This window comes from Taudactylus pleione, unplaced genomic scaffold (genome assembly GCF_031769625.1).
Source record: "Taudactylus pleione unplaced genomic scaffold, aTauple2 ptg000326l, whole genome shotgun sequence".
NCBI lineage: Eukaryota > Metazoa > Chordata > Amphibia > Anura > Myobatrachidae > Taudactylus > Taudactylus pleione.
Window position 1 is genome coordinate 9,697,155 of NW_028284727.1, and position 20,382 is coordinate 9,717,536.

The 20,382-nt window shown below is 41.8% G+C and overlaps 1 protein-coding gene across 1 annotated transcript in view; it reads right to left on the reverse strand.

The window, feature by feature from the left end:
• Positions 1-3,932: 3,932 nt before the first annotated feature.
• PKIB (cAMP-dependent protein kinase inhibitor beta) overlaps positions 3,933-20,382 on the reverse strand; it is a 160,862-nt gene continuing 144,412 nt past the window's right edge. The window contains exons 2-3 of the mRNA XM_088443074.1: positions 13,433-13,607; positions 3,933-5,076 (exon numbers count right to left, since the gene is read on the reverse strand). Of these exons, the coding sequence (XP_088299200.1) occupies positions 5,000-5,076; positions 13,433-13,580 (225 nt within the window). The 5' untranslated portion in view covers positions 13,581-13,607 and the 3' untranslated portion in view covers positions 3,933-4,999. The remainder of the gene's footprint in view (positions 5,077-13,432; positions 13,608-20,382) is intronic.

Genomic DNA, 20,382 nt, shown 5'->3' on the forward strand with positions numbered 1-20,382 from the left:
TGGGGTTACAGGATATTGATGTGATTTGTGGGTATGGTGGAAATAATACTGTAATGCTGGTTGTATTGCTGTCAGGGCACAGAGAGGGGGACAGGTACTAATTGCCCAAACCCAGGCATGTCTGAGGGGCCTCCCACCAGGACCGAGCCAGCTGTGGAGAAAAAATTGCCCCCCTTCACAGTGTGCGCATAGCATATTCAATAGTTTTTTCCAGAACAGGCATGTCACACTCCATGCCTCCTAGACATGGCCATGCCCCCCTGTATTACTTGTGCCTCTTGTATGTCTCAGCATCCCTGACTGCTGTAATGTGTGCAATTACCTGACTGCTGTAATGTGTGTAATTGTGGGGTGTATAGCTGCAATATATTGCTGGGTTATTGCTGTAATGTGCTGAGCTTGTGGCAGGTACAGTACTGCTGTAATGTGATGTTTGAGTGGTAATACTGTATTGCTGTAATGTATGGTATGGTCACAGTGATATGGCTGTAGTTAGTGGGAGGTGGCTGAGGCATTTCTGTAATGTTTGAGGATGATGAAGGTATAGCTATAATGTGCAGGGATTTTAGTGTTTTGCTGTAATGTGGGCGTGGTGTAGCCAATTGCTGTAATGTGGGTTGTGGGTGTTATTGCTGTAATGTGAGCGATGGGGGCTGCTATAATGTGTCTGGAATTACTGATTTATTTAATGTGGGTATTATTGCTGTAATGTGGGTGTTATTGCTGTAATGTGAGAGATGGGGGCTGCTATAATGTGTCTGGAATTGCTGATTTATATAATGTGGGTATTATTGCTGTAAAGTGGAGGTCAGGGGGACCTTTGCTGTAATGTGCATTGGCTTTTGCTATAATGTCCCAATTGCTGTTATAGGGGTGAGGTTTGTTTCTGTAATGTGGAGGGGTTTTGCTGTTTATTGTAGTGTGTATGTGGGTATGTGTGTCTTGGATATTTATTGATGTAATGGGCTTACTAATATTGTTGTAATGTGGGGGGCCATTAAGAAAAATAGACCACTTTACTGAATGTAATTTCTATTGATTTAATGTTGGAGCTAGAGTGTTTACTACAGTTGTTTGTGTTTCTAAGTGATGAATAATATATATGCATTTTCCAAACAAGTGTCTAGGAAGTGGTTTGAGGATGGCCGATACTGTCTAAAGTGAAAGCTACACCCAATGGCGGATTGGTCTTACTGGGACTTTTCAAGGCTAATCCAATGATTTCAATGATTAGGGTTTATTCTCCAACATGTTTTTTTTTTAGCTTTTCAATGGGATCAGGTGGGTTGTTGGGCCTGACTGGACAGGGTGGTGGGTAGGGCACAGGTTCATGTATGCATGAATGAAGTACAGTATTCCTCCCCTTGAAGGTTCGTGCTGCCCACTGACATAGCACACAGCCCCCACCTTTTTCTTGGGCAGAAATTCAGCAGACATGAGTGTTTGTACCTATGAGGACCTGTATATGTGTATGTATGTATGTATGTATGTATGTATAAGAGTGTATATGTGTATCAATGTGCTCCTATTCCCAAGTGTTTCCTGTGTGTGTGCATGAAGTACTGGAAATGAGGTTAACACTGCTGCCAGTTGTAATGAATAGAGATTATTAAGCAGACAAGGGCGTACTACAGGAACCAGGGAAGTTCAAGTTTCAATGAAGCAATACTGACACCAACACTACATATAATGATTCTGGAGTAAGCAGATAGACAGTCACTTGTAATTAACACAGTACTGAATGTGGATAAGCACAGACATTTCTTGAACACAGGGTATATATGCAGGCTAGACTGGATGGAACCAAACTGGATACACAAAGCAGAACTAATGCAAAGTCCAAGGTACATGCACCACATAAATAGATACTGAATGTTGCAGACTGTCATGTGAGGCAGATATAGTAAATGCAGGTAAATAACAAGTCTAGAATAACAGATATGCAATGACTAACCAAGTCCTGGAAAGCTGGTGAAATGCAAATAATACTGGAGATGTAGTATAACGTCCCAGATAGCTTACTCAAAGGAGGCAATTTAGTTTCAGGGAGCCAGGATCCAAAAGCAATACACAGAAAATTCTGGAAGCTGGTAACCTGAAGCACAGACACGGTGGTTGACTTGATGCTCTGGCACTGATTACAAAACAGAGCAGGGATAAATAGCCATTCCCCCAGGTCCAACCGACAGCTGCCTGATTAGGTAAGGTAGTGTCTATATCCCCTTCACGGAGAGGACTCTGACATCATCAGCCAGTGTCCAGCGTCATTCCCAACCATCCAAGTGCGCATAGAGGGGGAATATAACCATGTGACGAGCGTAGCGAACCACCGAGCCCGAAGTGTGGCAAGTGCAGCGAAAACTTTTATGTTTTCTTTCTTTTACTGTCAGTTTTCCATATGATATTATGAGTCACTCCTTCCTGAGTGAAGATTTAGTTGTTCTTTTCCTTAGATACATAATATAGGCATGTAAACTATCATGCTGGGTTTGGGTATGACTACTCACTCCACAGAATAGATCATTAGTGTCTATTGAGGCATATACATATGTACTAAATATCATTATTATTTAATTATTTTTGATTCTGAACTTGTCTTCCAAGGTATTTTCTAAAAAGTTTTAATGATAATATTAAAAGTTATATTTTATACAATTATCTACATAAGAGTGCCCCAGCAAAAGAGCCTTCTTTCTCTCCGTTTGTTTAAACAAATTCACAGTTGCTGACCACGTCTCGCCAGCCATCCCACTTTTACCACCCAGGAAGGCCCACTAAAATTCCACCTCTCTGTGTCCAAATTTGCTCTGCATCCACAAGCAAGAAACGCTTGGCAGCACAACACGGACATGTGTGTAGACTGAAAACAACGGCCGCTTGCATTCCACATCGACATTGCATTCACCTCTGAATCAGGCCCTCTATGTGGTAGCATTTTAGAGATCCTGCTGTCTGCCATATGGTCACTAGATGCAAACAGATTGTTTATATTTCAGTAACTTCCACAGTATCGACTCAAACCTACTGGGGAATCTGAGAAATCCTTGGTAGTTCCTGCTGCCCAAGGTCTTAGGACACAAGCTTAATGAGTGGTCATCTCTGTCAAGCATTGGGGCAGGAGGAGAGTGTAATACAAGCAGGGAGAAGAAAGGGAGCATAACCCAAATTGGGGAAGAAGGGGATCATAATATAATGCATGCATGAGGAGGATGAGAGTTAATACAAGTATGGGAGAGTAAGGGAGCATAATATGAGCAGGGAAGAGTAAGGGGGAACATAATACAGACAGGGGAGGAGGGGAGTATAATACAAGCAAGGGAGAGGAAGGGGATCATATCACAAATTGGTGGAAGAAGAGGAGCATTATACAAACATGGGAGAGGAAATACTGTACAAGCAGGAGGAGGAAAGGGAGAATAATACAATCGGAGGAAAGAAAGGACATCATAATACAAGTGAGGGGAAAAAACATTAAATAAGTAGGGGGATGTGAATATAATACAAATGGAGAACATAATGCAAGTAGGGGAGGCAAGCAGAGCATAATACAAGCAGGGAAGGAAAAGGGGGCATAATATCACTTGAGGGTGGGGAGCAAAACATCACTAGACAAGCCCATGGGCAGATTTAGACATATCTGGTTAGGGGCACTAGATAAGCCCCCTCTGTTAGTACAATACAGCTAATGGCTCAGGTACCTCTCTCTAAAAACTTTAGGGACCCTTTCAAAATGTTACTGAGAGAGCTCAAAGTTATAGATTTGATTTTATCTAACATTCGAAGACCAATACACCCGAAATTAAAGCCAGATTTGCCCTCCTCTGCATCCATGAGAAATTATTTTCATAAAGTCTGCTTATAATAACCATTTTATTTCTAGAGTCACAAAAGTGGAAGAGTTTTCAGGTTATTCCTGGCAACAGAAACTTGGACAGCGTGTACATCTGTTATACACTCTACATGTACTGGGATTACAATTCATTCATTACATAATACAGTGTGTTACATTTTTCTAGGCATATTGTATTTTGAATTATTAGCAGATGTACTGCAACTGCACAGAATGCTACTCCCAACTGGCTTATAAATGTCTCATGTAAATGTGTTCATCTTGGTTATAAATCAATGTTATATTTATAGATGTCAGATAAACACTTAAAAATGAAAAATTTTAATAACATCTTGTAAAACGGTTCGTCCCTAAGGAAAACACATTTAGAACTGTAATTAATACACAATGCCTGCAATGCCAATATCATTTTTATTTTCATATCAAACGAATTAAATCACAAACATCGCTACATCGGCCGACAAAATGACACACTGGAATGCATCTCTTACTGTAGCTGCTGGCTACTATTTCTGCCAATTTTGTATGTGGTGCATGTTAAACAGGCTCAGTTTTCTGGTTACGGGATTGTCATATATAAAATGTATGACATTAAGGCACTGGGAAATTGGTTGCCTTTATGTATATCTCTTTTGCGGAACAAACAATAATTCTGGAACAATATCTTAAGGTGACCTAAATCCTGCAGAGAATTACTTTCTAGACAAAATGAAATTTGTAAGACATGGTGACATATTTAATAAAATGACTTCCTAAATGTCCTGAACACTAAACCTTTGCTATCCTGTTTTAATATGTATGAAAAAGAATGAAAAATGGTAATAGATAGGCTATGTAGTTCAGTTGTTATTGTGCTGAGGGCTACATATTGGTTGCAAACCAATGTTGTAAATTATAACGCACTTAATATTCTTTGTCAAATAGCTCTTTCCTAAAATTTTTTAAACCTAATCTGCCTCCATCTACAGTAGAAAATATATTCCTATTTAAAGTGAGTGACAGAGCTGAGTACTAAGTGAGATGGTATTCTCATATAAATCTGTTGCATAGTCCCCACATAGCCCAACAGTGATAACTTGGGCTCATTGTCCGTCGGAGCAAATCATTGCTGCACCTCTTAGTGAGTATATTTCTGCCTCAAGATGACTCTCAAGTATCTGATTTTTCTTCTGGGGTTTTTGCAGGGGTATCTCCAGAAGTTGCCCCTCCTCCTTCTGCACCTTCATCTGAATAAAACAAAATATTGACAGAAGATTAATTCACTTAAGTACAACAGACTGTAAAAAGACAATCAAATGGGGCAATTCAATTCAGTGTGATGTGCAGATGTATATCATTGCAATGTTTGGCTACCACACTGCCATTTATAATGTTAGGCAATCTTTGCTCATTCTGGGTATTAAGCATAGCTCTATAAAGTACGAAAATTAAACTGAAAAATGAGGAAAGATATAGGTTTCAGAGTGTTATGATCCGCCACTGCACCTCAGGTCCCAGCCATTAGTAGGCAACTGGGACACCGAGTCATGCCAGCCGCACGAGCCGATGGTCCCAATAGTTGCTAGGCAACCGGGACTCCAGGCGGCCATGGTGGCTGATAGTCCCGACTGTTGCCTGGTTGCCGGGATGCTGGCCATGTACTGTCTGTGTAGCCGCACAGCTGCATCCATTTTCTCTTTAGAGAGCTGGTCTCTCTGCTAACTTCATTGGCTTATAATCCTGTTAAAAGGCAGTCAGCCTTACATTTCCCTGCTGGTTATAGCTTCATAATACACACAATCTTAGGAACAAAGGAGCTCATTCAGACCCGCTCGCTAAGATGCAAACGCTCGCTGCTGCATTGAGGAGGGACACAATGCTCTGGTCCTGGACTTCCCTGGTAATTTATGATTGGAGGCGGCTCCAGAGGTGAGGCTGCAGTACAGTCCAAAATTTACATAGGGGAGTCACACCAACCCAACTGCCAGTGAGTCCCAGCCAGTGATGTTGGGCAGCATGTGAAATGACAGTTGGCGTGGCTCCCCTATTTGACTTTGAACTGCGCTGCAGCCCCACCTCTTACCAGGGAAGTCCAGGACCAGAGTATTGTGTCCCTCCTGGAGAGGGTCATGTTGGGAGTAGGGGTGAGCGGGTACGGATTTCTGAAATCCGAACCCCCCCGAGCCCCCCCGATCCGAGGCCGATCCGAGTCAGGCTCGACTTTTCCCGCCTGACTTGGATCTGAAATCGAGGCAAAACGTTATCATCCCGCCTTCTGGGTCTCGCGGGTTTTGGATCCTATATAAGGTACCCGCATCTGCGCCATTTTCTCACTCGGCTGTGGACAGTGAAGAGGAAGGGTGGGAGTTAGGGCTGGCTGGGCTATGGGCTGCGGTGTGCTGCTGTTGTCCATAGGGGCTGTGTCCACTCCTTCAAAGTCCATTGGGGCTGGCTGGACTGTGTTGTGTAGTCAGTTGTCCATAGGGGCTGTGTCCACTCCAAAGTCCTGTGCAGTGTCCCAGTCCTAAAGGGGTTCTGTAGTGTTGTCCAGGGGGTGCTCTGTCCATCAGGGGTGCTCCCCCCAAGTGCAAAAAACAAATAATGTTTTTTCTGTGGTTGTGAATTGTGTGCACAGTAGCCGCACATGCACAAGCGTGCACCTGTGTCCCATTAGTAAAGGGCAGGCTGGCTTGTCCGTTAAAGGGTGCTGTAACCCCCAAAGTACACTCCAAACAAAAAAATATATATTTTCTGTGTTTGTGAATTGTGTGCACTGTGGCTGCACGTGCATCAACAAAGGAGCAGCGCCAAGCGTGCGCCTGTGTCCCATTAGTAAAGGGCCGGCTGGCTTGTCCGTTAAAGGGTGCTGTAACCCCCAAAGTACACTCCAAAAAAAAAATATTTTTTTTTTCTGTGTTTGTGAATTGTGTGCACTGTGGCTGCACGTGCATCAAAAAAGGAGCAGCGCCAAGCGTGCGCCTGTGTCCCATTAGTAAAGGGCAGGCTGGCTTGTCCGTTAAAGGGTGCTGTAACCCCCAAAGTACACTCCAAACAAAAAAATATATATTTTCTGTGTTTGTGAATTGTGTGCACTGTGGCTGCACGTGCATCAACAAAGAAGCAGCGCCAAGCGTGCGCCTGTGTCCCATTAGTAAAGGGCCGGCTGACTTGTCCGTTAAAGGGTACTGTAACCCCCAAAGTACACTCCAAAAAAAAATATATATATATTTTCTGTGTTTGTGAATTGTGTGCACTGTGGCTGCACGTGCATCAAAAAAGGAGCAGCGCCAAGCGTGCGCCTGTGTCCCATAAGTAAAGGGCTGGCTGGCTTGTTCATTAAAGGGTGCTGTAACCCCCAAAGTACACTCCAAACAAAATAAAAAAATATTTTCTGTGTTTGTGAATTGTGTGCACTGTGGCTGCACGTGCATCAACAAAGGAGCAGCGCCAAGCGTGCGCCTGTGTCCCATAAGTAAAGGGCTGGCTGGCTTGTCCGTTAAAGGGTGCTGTAACCCCCAAAGTACACTCCAAACAAAAAAATATATATTTTCTGTGTTTGTGAATTGTGTCCACTGTGGCTGCACGTGTATCAACAAAGGAGCAGCGCCAAGCGTGCGCCTGTGTCCCATAAGTAAAGGGCCGGCTGGCTTGTCCATTAAAGGGTGCTGTAACCCCCAAAGTACACTCCAAACAAAATAAAAAAATATTTTCTGTGTTTGTGAATTGTGTGCACTGTGGCTGCACGTGCATCAACAAAGGAGCAGCGCCAAGCGTGCGCCTGTGTCCCATAAGTAAAGGGCCGGCTGGCTTGTCCATTAAAGGGTGCTGTAACTCCCAAAGTACACTCCAAACAAAATAAAAAATATTTTCTGTGTTTGTGAATTGTGTGCGCAGTAGCCGCACGTGCATCAACAAAGTAGTGCCAAGCGTGCGCCTGTGTCATAAGTAAAGGGCCAGCTGGCTTGACCATTAAAGGGTGCTGTAACCCCCAAAGTACACTCCAAACAAAAAAATATATATTTTCTGTGTTTGTGAATTGTGTGCGCAGTAGCCACACGTGCATCAACAAAGGAGCAGCGCCAAGCGTGCGCCTGTGTCCCATACGTAAAGGGCCGGCTGGCTTGTCCGTTAAAGGGTGCTGTAACCCCCAAAGTACACTCCAAACAAAATAAAAAATTCTTCTTTTTTTTTCTGTCTTTGTGAAATGTGTGCGCAGTAGCCACACGTGCATCAACAAAGTAGTGCCAAGCGTGCGCCTGTGTCATAAGTAAATGGCCAGCTGGCTTGACCGTTAAAGGGTGCTGTAACCCCCAAAGTACACTCCAAACAAAAAAAATATATATTTTCTGTGTTTGTGAATTGTGTGCACTGTGGCTGCACGTGCATCAACAAAGGAGCAGCGCCAAGCGTGCGCCTGTGTCCCATAAGTAAAGGGCTGGCTGGCTTGACCATTAAAGGGTGCTGTAACCCCCAAAGTACACTCCAAACAAAATAAAAAAATATTTTCTGTGTTTGTGAATTGTGTGCACTGTGGCTGCACGTGCATCAACAAAGGAGCAGCGCCAAGCATGCGCCTGTGTCCCATAAGTAAAGGGCCGGCTGGCTCATTTCTTAAAGGGTGGTGTAACCCACAAAGTGCACTACTCTCCAGCAAAAATAAAAAAATATTTTCTGTATTTGTGTGCGCCTTAAGCCGCACGTATATATCAATATAACATAAATGGAGGACAAAACGTTCTCTGATAAAAATAAAATAGGGAAAGATCAAGAACCACTTCCTCCTAGTGCTGTTGCTGTAGCTGGGAGTTGTTCATCATCCCAGAGAGGAAGTAGGAACACCACTACTTTTACTAAACAATTGACCCTCCAACAGTCCCTAGCGAGGAGGATGAAGTACGACAGCAGTCATCCTGAAGCAAAACGTATAACTGAGGCCTTGACTGCTATGTTGGTGTTAGACGTGCATCCGGTATCCACCATTAGTGCAGTGGGATTTAGACAATTGATGGAGGTAGTGTGTCCCCGGTTCCAAATCCCGTCTAGATTCCACCTGCATCCTCAAAGCAGCAGCGACAAGCGTGCGTCTGTCTGTTAAAGGGTGATGTAACCCTCAAAGTGCGCTCCACAAACAATAAAAAAAATCTTTTTTTTTTCTGTCTTTGTGAATTGTGTGGGCTGTAGCCGCACCTGCATCCTCAAAGCAGCAGAGACAAGCATGCATCTGTCTGTTAAAGGGTGGTGTAACCCTCAAAGTGCGTTCCACAAACAATAAAAAAAATTCTTCTTCTTTTTTCTGTCTTTGTGAAATGTGTGGGCGGTAGCCGCACCTGCATCCTCAAAGCAGCAGCAACAAGCGTGCGTCTGTCTGTTAAAGGGTGGTGTAACCCTCAAAGTGCTCCAAAAAAAAAACAACTATTTTTTTTATGTGTTTGTGACTTGTGTGCGATGTAGCCGCACGTGTATCAACATAGTAGCAGCGCCAAGCGTGCGCCTGTGTCATAAGTCAAGGGCCGGTTTTGACATCTGGTCCGGACTGAAGGATGTGCCAACAATTTCTGACAAGTCTACTGTCACTGCATATGATACTGTCCTCAAAGCAGCAGCGACAAGCGTGCGTCTGTCTGTTAAAGGGTGGTGTAACCCTCAAATTGCGCTCTGCAAACAATAAAAAAATTCTTTTTTTTTCTGTCTTTGTGAAATGTGTGGGCTGTAGCCGCACCTGCATCCTTAAAGCAGCAGCGACAAGCGTGCGTCTGTCTGTTAAAGGATTACATCGGTGACAGCATCCAAGTAGGCATGTCAGACAGTCCGTACATGTACTGGCAGGAAAAAGAGGCAATTTGGAGGCCCCTGTACAAACTGGCTCTATTTTACCTGAGTTTCCCCCCCTCCAGTGTGCACTCCGAAAGAGTGTTTAGTGCAGCCGGGAACCTTGTCAGCAAAAGGCGTAGGAGGTTGCTTCCACAAAATGTGGAGAAGATGATGTTCATAAAAATTAATTATCAACTCTTCCAGGGAGACCAGCCTCCAGAACGTACAGAGGGACCTGTGGTGGTGGATTCCAGTGGGGACGAATTAATACTCTGTGAGGATGAGGATGTACACAACACTGAAGAGGGTGAGGAATCGGTGAATGAGGAGGATGAGGACGACATCTTGCCTCCATCCTGTCTGCCACTGCAGTGTCACTCCTAGATGGGCCACGTGTTTGTGCCGCCCACTCGTGTCGCTTAGCATAGTCATCCATCTACCTCGGTGCAACCTTTTGGACATAAAAACACTATTGTGAGGTGTGAGGTGTTCAGAATAGACTGGAAATTAGTGGAAATTAAGGTTTTTGAGGTTAATAATAGCATAGGAGCAGAAAAATCAACACATTCTGTGATTTTAGCTGTTTTTATGCTTTTTTTAAAAAAAATACAGATCCAAAACACAAAACCCAGAACCCAAAACACCGAAGGGTGGTTTTGGAAAAACCAATCCAGATCCAAAACACGAAGAAAGATCCAGATCCAAAACCAAAACACAAAACACGAAAAGTGGCCGGTGCACACCCCTAGTTGGGAGGTACGCCTTAGCGAAAGTTCACAATGCATTCGCTCACTGCGCAAATACAGCCCAGCACAGTGAGTGACAGGAGATGCCGTTTGTAGGTGGTAACAGGGGCTGGCCATTAAAAACGGGGGAGTGGAGGTGCAAACCCAGGCGTGCCTGAGAATATCAACAGCATTTTAGAGGTGAGCATAATTAAAAGACAGCATCATAGTACACATCACCTGGCTTGTTTTTACACTGAAGTGCTCGCAGTGCACTGATAGAGCCAAAATCACTCCGAGCCTTGTGGTTGAAAAACTCAACCACAGGCTTTTGTACGCAGTTTCGATGGTCGCGATGGTCATGACCATCGCGGCCATCAAACTGCACGCTCGTATAGGCTGTGGGTGGTGACCCACAGCTATATGAGCGACCAGGAGGACGCTCCATAGTTATGGAGGACGGCCCTCATTCAGAGCGTGCGCTCTGCTCAGAGCGTACGGCTCTGAATGAGGGCCATTGATACATAAAGGAATCTCCCTATTATACATCTTTTTTCTGGATAATTAATTTTTATGGAACTCTTTTTTCATTAATTTCCTTAATGAAATATCAAAATGTGTATTGCACTGTCGTTTTTTTAATTTAGAAATTGATTATTAGAAAATGAATGTGCAATCTTTTTCATATATGCATTAGATTTATATAATATATTTTTAGATGGAATAAAATTGTTCCCTTATTTATATACATCCCTTTGTCTTGGTGTTGGTAATTTTTTGCCATAGTAGAATCTTTTTATAAGCGCAGGACCAATTTATCTTTTTTGAATAGGTTATAGCCTCATGCCTTGGAGTTAGCTTGCTGATCCTGGTGCCTATTCTGTGCTGTTGGTATCCTGTATCGCTGTGTGCTTATCCGGTCTAGTCTATGGTCTCCTGCTTACTGCAACACCTATTGTTAAGTACAGAGCCGTAACTAGACATTTTGGTGCCCTGTGCCAGAAAGAGCATTGGCGCCCTCCACTATATTTCAAATAGGGACATAACGCACCAGAAAAAGAGCCTCATGGGGAAGGGCCAGTGTAGAGATAGGGAATGCCAGAAGATGCTGGGGATAAAAGAAGAGGAAGTTACAAGTGAGAATGATAATAAATAGAAAATTGACAGGCCCAAACAGTGCCCCCTGTCCTGCGGTGCCCTGTGCCATGGCACAGGTCGCACCACCCTACTTACGGCCCTGGTTAAGTATCACCTTACCTAAAATTGGAACAGTGTCATTTACCTGCTATCATCTTTTAAGTCATCTGTTGTTATTTAGCTCCTGCTATTATTGTCTATTCATAAATTGTACTTCTCATTGTGGTAATCTACTACTCCAGTGGTAATCCTGTTATCACATGTTAATAGCATAACCCTCTACTATACTGAGTTTAAGACCTGGCAGAAGACTTCTGTAGTATGATATTAGAGGTTTTATGCAATACTTAGGTATCTGATAACATACAGTGCCGTGCCCCCTTCTGCTTTTCCATATCGCGCTGTATTGAATTTTCCCCAGTTTGTACAGATGTTTGTCATATGGCCCTAATACACTTGGAGATTATTTATTAATATTGCACAAATGGGCTATTCTTCACTGTATATAACATATAATAAGACAGTTTATTGCCTAATTTGCATATAACAGATCAAAGCTAATAAAAGTACTTATCAGAGAATGAGGGCTCACATAACTTCTGTATTTGCTGAGAAGTGTGCCTAGTTGCCTAGCTCATTTCATGGCACATGTTCACTTCATATTACTTAGAACTGCTCCAGAAAAATAAATATATAACTTTGCAAATACACCTGAAAATGTGAAAATCCACTTCCAACCACACTTACCCCAGTTGCTGCTTAAAATAAATTAAATAAATCAACAAATATAAAGAGCTGGACTAGAATTTTTAGATTCTGTAGTCTTGTTAAAATAACATTTATTTCAAAATACTTTTTTAACTATTGTTTGTACAATAGATAGTGATCTCAGGGAATCCTTGTAATTATACTAAATTCATACTACAGTACATGGGTCCCAAAGTGATGTTCCCCAGCTACATTAGGAGGCGAGAAGAGCCCCAGAGCTTTTCGGCGCAGGACTGCTAAACCTTGTATATTGCACCCACTCCATGATCCAGCCTTATGCTGACCAAATCCTCCTACAGGGACAAAGTACATAAGTCTGGAAGTACTTATGTACATTGTGATGTTGCCAAAGTGCTGTACACACAGGATATGCACAAAAAAAAGTCATAGCATACTACAGCAGGAGCCTAGTCACTTCTATGACCAGTCATATAGGGGAGAAGTGGGTCCAAAGAGTGGTAGGAAAGTTCCCTGTATACTGTATGTCAGGAACTGGAGTCATATCAAAATCTATATTAATCTTGTAGGTCCGGACCACTTCATAATGTAATCTCCAAGTCTGATTCTCCTAGTACATGCTTAAGACATTAGAGCTCATAAAGCTCTGACACAACAGTCCCAATTTCCAGTGATTAAAATTAACATTGTCTTGAAAGAAAGGGGTAAGGTGACTGTATAGCATGCTAGGTAATTGTTCAGGGTGGTCTTTGAACACCATAACCTAGAAGGAGTTACTGTGCACTAATCTGACTGTGACTTCTGACTACTTGTTTGGTTGTCCCCATATCCTGATACCGGACTGTTACTATGATTATTGACCACGCTGCTGTCTGTATACACTGTATATATCAGACCTGGTAAATTTACTTGATCACGCTTATACCAGACATTCTTGCCATTGGTAAGCTGGAATGTCAGATCCCTTAAACTGAAGTACTATACTATTGCCTGACACTTTGCAGCTGTAAAAATTTCCGATGCATTTAGTGAAACCAGGTCTATCCAGATTATGAGTTTGACTAATTCATATGGCTCCGCCTCCACCTACTACTTGAGCTCTTGCCATTGGCATCCTATCATAAACCATCTGTGCTCTATCTTTTTAATACTGAATATGAGTGGTCCTTTAACAGCAGTAGTGTATTTATAATAAAGCAATTACCTTGAGATACAGAAAGTTCTGCTAATTTCTGTGGCAGATCAGACGTCTCTGCTCCTACTGGAGAACCCAATATATCTGGTAAGGCATTACGGCGACCTGATCTTCCTGATGCTGCAAAATCTGTGACCCCAGGCTCCACATCAGTCATTTCTGACCTCTCTCTTCATAGCAACATCTAGAATCAAACACATGGAGTCATATATATATATAAAATTAGAAAAGCATAATTACAAAGAGTATAATAATAGTATAATAATAGTAATGTAATAATAATAATAATAATAATAATAATAACAATAATAATAATAACAATAAACACTGAACAACTTAAATCCAATTAATTATTGATACAAGACAATTGGAGAATGCCTATTGATAGCCCTATACCTGTTGCAAGAGATCTGTCTGCTATCAGATAGATCTTTGTACATGCACAACTCACCATAGCCCATAATTCTCACTACATGACCTAGACCTGCCCTCACTAAACTTGGCCTATGGGCAATGACTTGTTGCTGCCCCCCGTTATGCTAATTTAGCCACAAGTGAAGATACAAATGAGATGCTTATGATTCTGAATGCTAGTAGATGCGTACACTCAGCTAGGGGCTATGCACAGGGCTAAAAATCATAACACCTGTCCACAAAATGGACTTGCATGCAACTCTGGCTCCCTTTCCCATGGAGTCTTAAAGAAACAAACTGAGTATTTCTTGTTATTAAAAAAAAATATGTATTAAAAAGTTTTAAGGAACATGTGACACTTAAAAACATAATACTGTTAAGGGGTAAAGTTAGGATGTGTTTATGAATGTTATCGGTAGTATTAACCACTTATCTGGCTAATATTTTTTCCAAAAATTGCTTAGAAATTGTTATTTTATTATAATTGCAGATGAGGTAGTTATGTCACTGATGAGTTGAAATGATAATGGAATTGTAAAGAAAATTATTTTTCAGTGGGGAGATGGCAATTCCAAACAGTACTGTATACCATTTGTCAAGAAGCTGAACATACAGCATCAGTTTGGTTTGAAAAGTGTCTGCATCAAATGTTTTGAAACATCAAGGGGTCACTGTACTAAGCTTTGGATGGAGGTAAAGTGAATGGAGATAAAGTCCCAGCCAATCAGCTCCTAAATGCCTTGTCACAGGCTGTGTTTGAAAAATGATAGGAGCTGATTGGCTGGAAATTTATCCCCGTTCACTTTATCTCCATCCAAGGCTTAGTAAATAGACCCCTAGGTTTTTACAGTAAGAAAGTTTCAGTGAAAAATAGTGTATCAGCTAATCAAATAATAGGAGATCCTCTGCCTCACACTGTCATTGTTTCTTCTCTATTGAATAAACAAATTTTCATCAAAATAATCTTAGAGATACCTCTGCCTGTTCTACTAGCCGAGAGATACTTGAGACTCAGTATAAACTCTTGACGAGGTGGTTCAGATGCCCAGTCACATTACATAAGTTCTTCCCTTCAGTATCCCCACTGTTTTGGCGCTGTGGTAATGATAGTGGCACCCTTATCCACATTTGGTGGGACTGTCCCCAGATTATCCCCTTCTAGAAGAAAATTCTTGATCTATCATCTGAAATTTTGGGTTATCAGGTGCCAAGTGGGCCGGACTTTTTGCTACTCTCATATTCGAATATTCCTCTATTCCAAAATAAGAAATCCCTCCTTAAACACCAGGCTAATGCAGCGAGAGCAGTTGTCCCAGTCCACTGACATTCGGGGGTAGCTCCCTAAATTTGTGAGTGATGCCAGCGAGTAGAGTTTTACATGAACATGGAAGATGTCTTTCATACAGCCTTAGCGAAGCACTCCAATTTTGTTGCTACTTGGTTCAAATGGATAGAATTTAAGTCATCTCCTTATATAAAGCCCTGGTACCTTTACATCAGACGTAGATACTATTAGCTCTATTTAACTATGTCTTCCCATATAGTTATACCTACTTATTCTTTCCCTCTACCTGTGTTTTACATAATTTTTCCCAAATTCTTTACCTCACCTATTCCTCACTCCTTTGTCTTGTCTCCCTCCCCCCCAGTAAATGTGGTTTGCTCTATCTCAATCTTCTTTGATGGGTTTGTTCATATTTGTTGGTAAATGCAAGCATATATTGTGCTGTTAATTGGTGCATACTTGTTGTAACACGGAATTATCATTTTATTGTGTTTATACCATGCTCCATTGTTGTGAACGTGTTGTGAGCCTTTTCTCAAAAATGTAAAATTAAGAATTTATATTAAAAAATAATCTTAGAGAAATAATTTTTGCACCCTACATTTCAAATTGTTTTTAAATTTTAAATTATTTTATATTCATCAGCTTTTTAAATGTAATATTTTTTTATGGTATTTTGCAGCTATGTTAACTAATTATGATAATACTAAAAACAAAATTGTATCTCTCTAGGAACAATATTTTTTTTCCCCATGTTTCTTCATAGAGTTAGAATTAAACTGCTACTAAGTATAGTATAGTATATTTTAGTATGCTTTAGTATGCTATTCTTTCATAATTACATTCTAATGCTTGCATGTACATCCAATGTCTTTGTGGAAGCCAAGTTTCTTTGTCTTCACTGGCACTAATCTGGCACTAAACATTTTATAGCAGCTTTTTATTCTAAATGAAAAGGAAATGGCATGTTATATTCATAGGAAGTCATTCATGTTATTATCTGCACTAATCTCAGAAACAAAAGTTATATTATTTTCTATTCTTTCTTTCTTTCTTTCTTTCTTTCTTTCTTTCTTTCTTTCTTTCTTTCTTTCTTTCTTTCTTTCTTTCTTTCTTTCTTTCTTTCTTTCTTTCTTTCCCTCCAACTGTTCACCCCTCCTATTAGAAAGTACACAGATAGGGTCTTCCTTCATCATTTGCAGTATATAAACCTTCAATCATCAGAGGGGTGCCTTGTGTAACACCATGCAATAAAACACCTTCATAATAAATTATATGAAATAAAGACTCGGAGACATGAGATTTGGCAGAATAATTAGGTAGCAATTTATTAAAATTATCTAATTAGTATTAAATTAATCTAAACTGATCGAAAGCATGGTGGCAAAGAACGGATGGCAACATTCAGCTTACTCCAGACATGCAGCATACAGACATGCATACCAAGCGGACACTGCCCAAGATGCAGAGCAACCCGTAACTAAACAACTGTCAACAAAAAGGTATCCACTCAACCCTCTAACATGACTACCCACCCGGAAGGGGGATGATGCTATCCCCGGCAGGGTGATCCAGCGAACTTAACAAGTCAACGAGGGTGAGCACACCCAAATACTATAATACTACAAACTGAAAGAGATTTGCACCCTAAGTGGCGACCTGCCATACTTTCCTGCCACAGAAATCAGCTAACTACCACAATCCCACTGAAAACACATAGGGAGGGAGGGTGGGAAGACAGGAACAAAAGAGGCTTTGTCTCAGCTCACACAGCCTCACATTCTGAGCTAAAACACACACACCTATCCTAATAGGGTAAACTAAGTCACATGGTGTTATCCAAGCCAGCCCACAGACTTGAGGTTTAACCCACTCCGTTCTCATTCAATCACTCTGTTTGTCTTATTGTTATAGCAACAATATTTCTTTTTTGTATACATATATGGCATTAATATTGCCACGCAGCTAGCACCATGTACAGTATGGGTAAAAACAAGCGCGGGCATATTTATTTTCTGTTTTTTTTCAACATTTTGCCTAGTGCTATCATGGCTGCTTTCATACAAAGCTATAAAAGTCCTAGTTATGTGCTGCCACAAGCCAGTCCCTGTACAGATGTTACCCTCTGTATCTGAGAGGTGAGTGCATTTAACTGTAGTTTAAAGGTGTGTTGGGTATATATGCTAGTGTAGGAACTTGCATATATCTGGGGTACTTTGAAGACGAGCTGCAAGCTTAAATGTTTTGATCAAAATATCAAAAATCCCCCATGTTTTTATTAGTTAGATATACACACAGTGGTCTGCTGAGTGTTGGAGGCAGACCAATAGTGTCCATGACTGCTGGTACTGACAGGTGTGAATGGAAATCCAAAATAGTCAATGAAGCTTTACACCTTAAAGAGACTTTGGGGCCTATTTATCAATATTATTTTTACAAAAAAAAATGTGAAAAGAGGTGTTTTCACACTCATTTCACATTATTTTAGAAGTGCATACATTTATTAAAGGGCAATTAGAGTAGTTTTCGGTTTGCTGAGTCAGCGGCGCATGCGCGGACACCTTCTCACTGTACTTTTTGTGAAAAATACAGTGAGAAGACTGCAGAGGGGATTCGCAAGCTCTGTCCCTGCAAGGAATTTTTGATCAATTCCTGTCATATTTCCTAAATTTGCAATGTGCGGATTTTAGTAAATAGTGCCCTTTCAGTGAACTGAGTGTTATAACATGAAAGACACCATCAACATTTAGTGTGACAAAAGTCAAGAGCTTGTGTAGAAATTATATCTTGCTGTGGATCATATAGCTAGTGAGAAGAATTCTGCTGGCGTGCTTACCAGAGAAATTACGTAACAGCCACTTCTAATTTTTCTAAAGAAATGTGGACTAGAATTATTTGAATAATCTTGCTTGTCTAAAGGCCCCCTACACACTAGATAATATTTTGAATGATTTGTCCGATTCCGACACATCGGAACGACAAATCCTTCAAATCATCAAGTGTGTACACACTATGCGCACTTCCGCTGCGTCGTCCATTGCATCTTCAAATGCATCAAGCTTTAGTTGCAACTTCAGTGCATCAAACTTCAATCTCCTTAACATTTCCCCTCAGATCGTGCAGTGTGTATGCACTACTGGACAACCAAGCGATATGGTTACATTACATAGTTAACAATCTAACCACCAAATGACGCACAATATATCGTTTGGTCGTTTGTTAGATTGCACAGTGTGTTTGCACTATATAGTTTCCCGGGAGTTCAGGGGAAATCGTTGACGACATCGCATTGTTTGCAAGTCGTCTAATGTGTACCTAGCTTTACAGTCAAATTTCTTTTATTGCAATAAAGATATGTTTGAAAATGTTTGTGTAACATGGAGAAAGCTTGTAGCGAGGGTGTGTTTTTAAATATGGATTGCAATGTCTCCGGGAATGCTCCTTAGCTGGATCATTTTCCTTTACCAAGATGGCCGCCCTTTGGTTTTCTGTGCATGAACAGGTCCTTACTGTACTTGTCCTACGTTAGAATGTCCCTCCCTGTCCTGCATTTCAATCACAAGCCCAATTTATTTCATTATTAATTGATTTATTATATGCTATACAATGTCATACGTCCAAAACATCCTAATTTTGGCGGGACAGTCCCAGCTTTTGGGCACTGTCCCACTATCGCCACCTGCAGGTCACACTGTCCCACAGGGAGAAAGTTTGGGAGGGAACTCTCTATCCCCACTACTCAAAGTAGCAGAGATCACTGGGTGTGCCCCCTGCCAGATGCCTGGTCACACCCCCAACATCATGTATAATGGAGGGGGTAATGCTAGGCAATGCCCCACCAGAGTGCTCACTACATCTTGACTCCCTGGTCCCAAATGTTGGGAGGTAATGTGGCAACTCTGCATCATATCCTAAATTTATAGTAGTGATGGAAGAGGATTTAGTAATTTGTAAAACTCAGTTTCAGAACTTATTGTAGTGATTTTCAACTTTTTTCAACTCAAGGCACACTACCCAAGATTTAAAAAATTGCCAAGGCACACCGTCTGGCGATGCAGCATGCGCGACCTATGAAAATTCATACATATTGGCTCCCATATAAAAAAAACACATTCTTTGGCCTCCACAGGAATGAAACACAGTACATTGGCCTCCACAGGAATAAAACACAATACACTGGTCTCCACAGGAATTAAACACACTACATTGGCCTCCACAGGAATAAAACACACTACACTGGTCTCCACAGAAATAAAACGCACACACATTGGCCCCAAAGAAAAAACACACACATGCATTGGCCCCCAGAGAAATAAAACGCACATACATTGGCCCCAAAAAATAACACACACATACATTGGCCCCCCACAGGAATAAAACACACATACATTGGCCCCACAGAAAAAAACAAAAACAAACATATTTCTTTCTACACAGAAAAAAATATAAACCACATTGCTCCCCAGAAAAAATAAAACCATTGGCTGGCCCCCAAAGAAAAAAAAACCCACATTGCTCACCCCAAAAACAAATCACACTGGCTCCCACATTATAAATAAATGTCAATTTTTCTAGACCTACCTGTCCTTCATCGTCTGCGGGTTCCCACAGTGCAGAGCAGTAGCTGGCTGGCTGGCCACGGGCGGGTAGTAGAGAAGGGCTGGCTGAGTGACTGGCTGTGGGCAAGAGGTAAGGATTGGCTGGTTGCGGGCAGGTGCGATAGAAGGGCTGGCTGGGTCACTGGCCACGGTCGTGAGGGAAGGGCTGGCTGGCTAGCCGCAGGCAGGTGGGAAGGGCAACCTGGGTGACTGACGGGCCGTGGACTGGAGGGAAGGGCTGGCTGAGTCTGATGGGAAGGCGGGCAGGCAGTCAATGCGGCATGCATGACCTGTGATGTCACGCCACTGCATTGAAGCAGGTCACAGACCAGGAGCGCCTGAGTTTCCCAGAGGAGCTCAGCGGCACCGCTGCCCGGTCTGCAGTTCTTTAATGTGACTGGCAGCTCTTGTGCCGTGGCACACTTCACAACCGTCCACGGCACATTACTGTGCCGTGGCACAGCGGTTGTAAACCTCTGACTTATTGTAAAATGGCTGCTGCATAGGCTACTAAAATGCTAATCTGCAAAAGTTCACAATGACTATAAAATTACCATACCATTTACTAATAAACTGCTCATCCTGTTTGAAACAGACTAAAGATGGGCTGATACCCCTCCTTGTGATCTTCCCCATTCACCATATCATTCCTATTACTGTTT